At 44.9% G+C, this 3,359-nt stretch overlaps 1 protein-coding gene across 2 annotated transcripts in view; it reads right to left on the minus strand.

Moving 5' to 3' along the window:
• TMEM128 (transmembrane protein 128) overlaps window positions 1–3,359 on the minus strand; it is a 15,371-nt gene that overhangs the window by 8,834 nt on the left and 3,178 nt on the right. For both annotated transcript variants that reach the window (XM_010847782.1, XM_010847781.1), the window contains exon 3: window positions 279–437. In XM_010847782.1, the coding sequence (XP_010846084.1) occupies window positions 279–437 (159 nt within the window). The remainder of the gene's footprint in view (window positions 1–278; window positions 438–3,359) is intronic.

The raw sequence follows: 3,359 nt of genomic DNA on the forward strand, positions 1-3,359 counted from the left end.
CGTGATAATTCTCTCAGCCATACAATTTAGATTCTTCCACTTTTCTGTATTAAACTTCACAATGAAAATGATTTAAAAAGCAAAATGCAAAATATATATATCATGTTACCATATGTATTTTAAATTGCTATATAAGTAAAGAAAGACACTACTGAAAAGAGAATCAGAGACTACTTTTTCATTATTCCTTGTTTTCCCCCTGTTGAATTCTGTACCATGTATATAACTACCTGATCAAACAATCTTTATTCTTATTAGTCATTCCAAAGGTAACTCACCAAATTCCTGCTACAATAAAAGTAGCGGTTGTAATAGGTATCAATGCTGGATACTTGATATCATAATCTTCAATTCCACGATACCACTCCAGATAGACGATACAGTAAAATGCAATCGACACACTAACGAGCAACAAGGCACTGCCGAAGAGAAACCAACTGTAGAGACAGAAGAATACCCTTCCGTTATCCTCTCACACATCGTCTCTGAGGCCCAAGGGCAGATAGTCTTTTCTGACACATCTCCAGTGTGACACAGGACAGCTGCTGGCTAACCATACCAATGGGAGCAATCCCATTCGTAACAGTGTATGTACCTGACAAAGGTTTCTTAAGTATCTCTGAATACAGGTGGTCTGAACTGGGAGACCTGTACCATCCGCAGGGCGGGCAGCTTGGTTTTTGGTGCTCTGCACCCTGTTTTCTTGGCTGTACCTGTGTCTGGTGTCCCACCAGCCAGGTGTGACTCAGCCCTGCTACTAGAGCAAGGAAGTGTCTTTATGATTCTTCGGATCAGAACTTCCAAGCCCATTCTGCAATTTTGCTTCCAACTGTGCACATATAACTTGGGTGTAGACAATATAAACTACTTATAAAGGCTCTTCAGTTCCCTGAAGCTGGCCTAGGCATTCAGTGACTGTTAAGCAAATATGGACACAAAATTAAAATGATTTATTTTTAAAAGTGCTGAATGACAGCACTTAACACATCAGGGATCTTAAGAGTTTTCATTAACAGACAAGATACCTATTTCTAAGAAGAGTGTCAACTGGAGAAGGGGCACAGAGGGAACCCGTTACTCAATCCCAGCTTTCAGAAGGTCTAGATCTAGTAGGAAATGGGTGAGAAATATGGGAGTGAGACTCATGAAAGGATGAAAAAGGAAGACTTTAAACACACACACATTCTTTCATAAACCAACCAACCAAAAAAGAACCCTCATTACACTAGTGCATTTTCTTTAAAAATACAGGAAAAATGGCAGCTTTCTGGTTGTTTCTGAAGCTTTGACTGTGAGATTAATAAAGATTTCAACAGATACCATCAACTTCTCCAAGTCAGGCAGGGTTTCTTGGAATACTGACAATCAGTTTGGAAGGAATTAAACTGCCTGTCATAAAAGATTTCTAAATGAAACCCTCCCATTCCTAGACTATCTCCCAGTACTCCTCCAAGGGGTAATGGCTTTTTTCTTCTTCCAACTCCATCCAAGACCTGGCTCAGTGTATGTGAGGAACCCTCATCAGCCTCGGCCAGTCACGGGGATGCGGCCAGATCTGGAAAATCAGAGGAAAGAACCCTTTTTGAGGAAGCAGAAGGCAGCCTGCACGGACCACCTCTGGGCAGCACTCTCATGCCTTGGCTGCTCCAACTCCCTGCAAACTGAGGCCTCAGCAAGAACACAATGCTGCTCAAAGTTCTCAGCCTCTGAGTGGGTGTTTCTGTCTCTTTTCCTCTAAGATGACACTTATTCGAGGACAGACCTATGACTTCCACTTCCTTTTTGTGCCCCACTACCCTGGTCTGGTGGTTGAGTCAGGCTCTGCCACACACCTGGGCATGCCTCTTACTCCTGCAGGCACCCACAAACATTTCACAGTGGAAGGAGCTATTCCTCACCTCCCATCTCCCTTAACTGTTAATACTTAGTATTCTCTTATGTAAGGATATAGAAGGACACAAATGGGTAAATACTCTCACCTCTCCTAAAACCTCAAAGACGCCCACCTCACAAGCTTGGCGCATGGTTGTGAGAGCTGGATGGTAAAGAAGGTAGAGCAGGGAAGAACTGATGCCTTTGAACTGTGGTGCTGGAGAAGACTCCTGAGAGGCCCTTAGACGGCAAGGAGCTCAAACCAGTTGATCTTAAGGGAAATCAACCCTAAATACTCCTTGGAAGGACTGATGCTGAAACTCCAGGATTTTGGTCATCTGATGCAAACAGTTGACTCACTGAAAAAGTCCCTGATGCTCGGAAAGATTGAGGCCAGAAGGAGAAGAGGGTGTCAGAGGATGAGATGGCTGGATGGCATCACAGATGCAATGGACATGAACTAGGACAAACTCCGGGAGATGGTGAGGGACAGAGGCCTAGTGTGCTGCAGTCCATGGGGTCACAAAGAGTTGGACATGACTGAGTAACTCAACAACAACCTGAGGTTGGGCAAAACGAGGTGCCCCTTCAAGGCACTCCTACGTCATCCCATACACACTCATACACTAACACAGTACATACCGCGTGACCTGTTCATCTATCACAGCCTAAAATGAACTGGTGGAGGGGGAGAAACGTGCCTTGTTCATCACTGGCACCAAAACTGGACACACTTCAGGTTCTCGTTAAATATTCAGTGAACGAAGGGGCAGCTGATACGAGTTTGAAGTGAATGTTCCCTCTTTTCCCAGCCAACTGAGAGAGACAAAGGAGCCAGGCTGATGAAGATCAAGTCAGCTTTTTTTTCACTAATGGAGCTATGGAAAGAAGATGGCTTTGGTGAATGGTCACAGAGTGCTTCCTCACACTGAAACCCAGGAATAGACAGACTTAGCCACTGGCTTCAAGACACAGTGAAAACCTAGAGACCTTCTCATCTTAGGGTTGCCCCAAGAAACGATGGTGCAGGGACTTCCCTGGTGGTCCAGTGGTTAGGAATCCTTCCAATGCAGGTGACACGGGTTCAATCCCTGGTCGGGGGACTAAGATCAAACATGCCTCAGGGCAACTGAGCTGCTGCACCACAACTACTCAGCTCAAGTGCTCTAGAGCCTGTGCTCACCAACAAGAGAGGCCCTTGTGCCACAACCAGAGAGAAGCCCCACGCACTGAAACTGGAGAAAGCCGTGCACCACACCGCAACGAAACCTCAGGGCAGCCAAAATAAAAAACAATGAAAACTGAAATTTAAAAAAGTTTTTTAAGAAAAAGAGCTCCAAAAATACAAAAACAAACAACAACAAGAATTACGGCACAGACAAGCATCCCAGAATCTGTGCTTCCTGTGAGCAGCTGGCTCCGAAGGGAAAGAAGGTGCTGAGTTACAAGTCTGGTTCTTCATCCCAAACCCCATCAGGAGGTCCAGC

This window comes from Bison bison, unplaced genomic scaffold, assembly GCF_000754665.1.
Source record: "Bison bison bison isolate TAMUID 2011002044 unplaced genomic scaffold, Bison_UMD1.0 scf7180017864255, whole genome shotgun sequence".
NCBI lineage: Eukaryota > Metazoa > Chordata > Mammalia > Artiodactyla > Bovidae > Bison > Bison bison.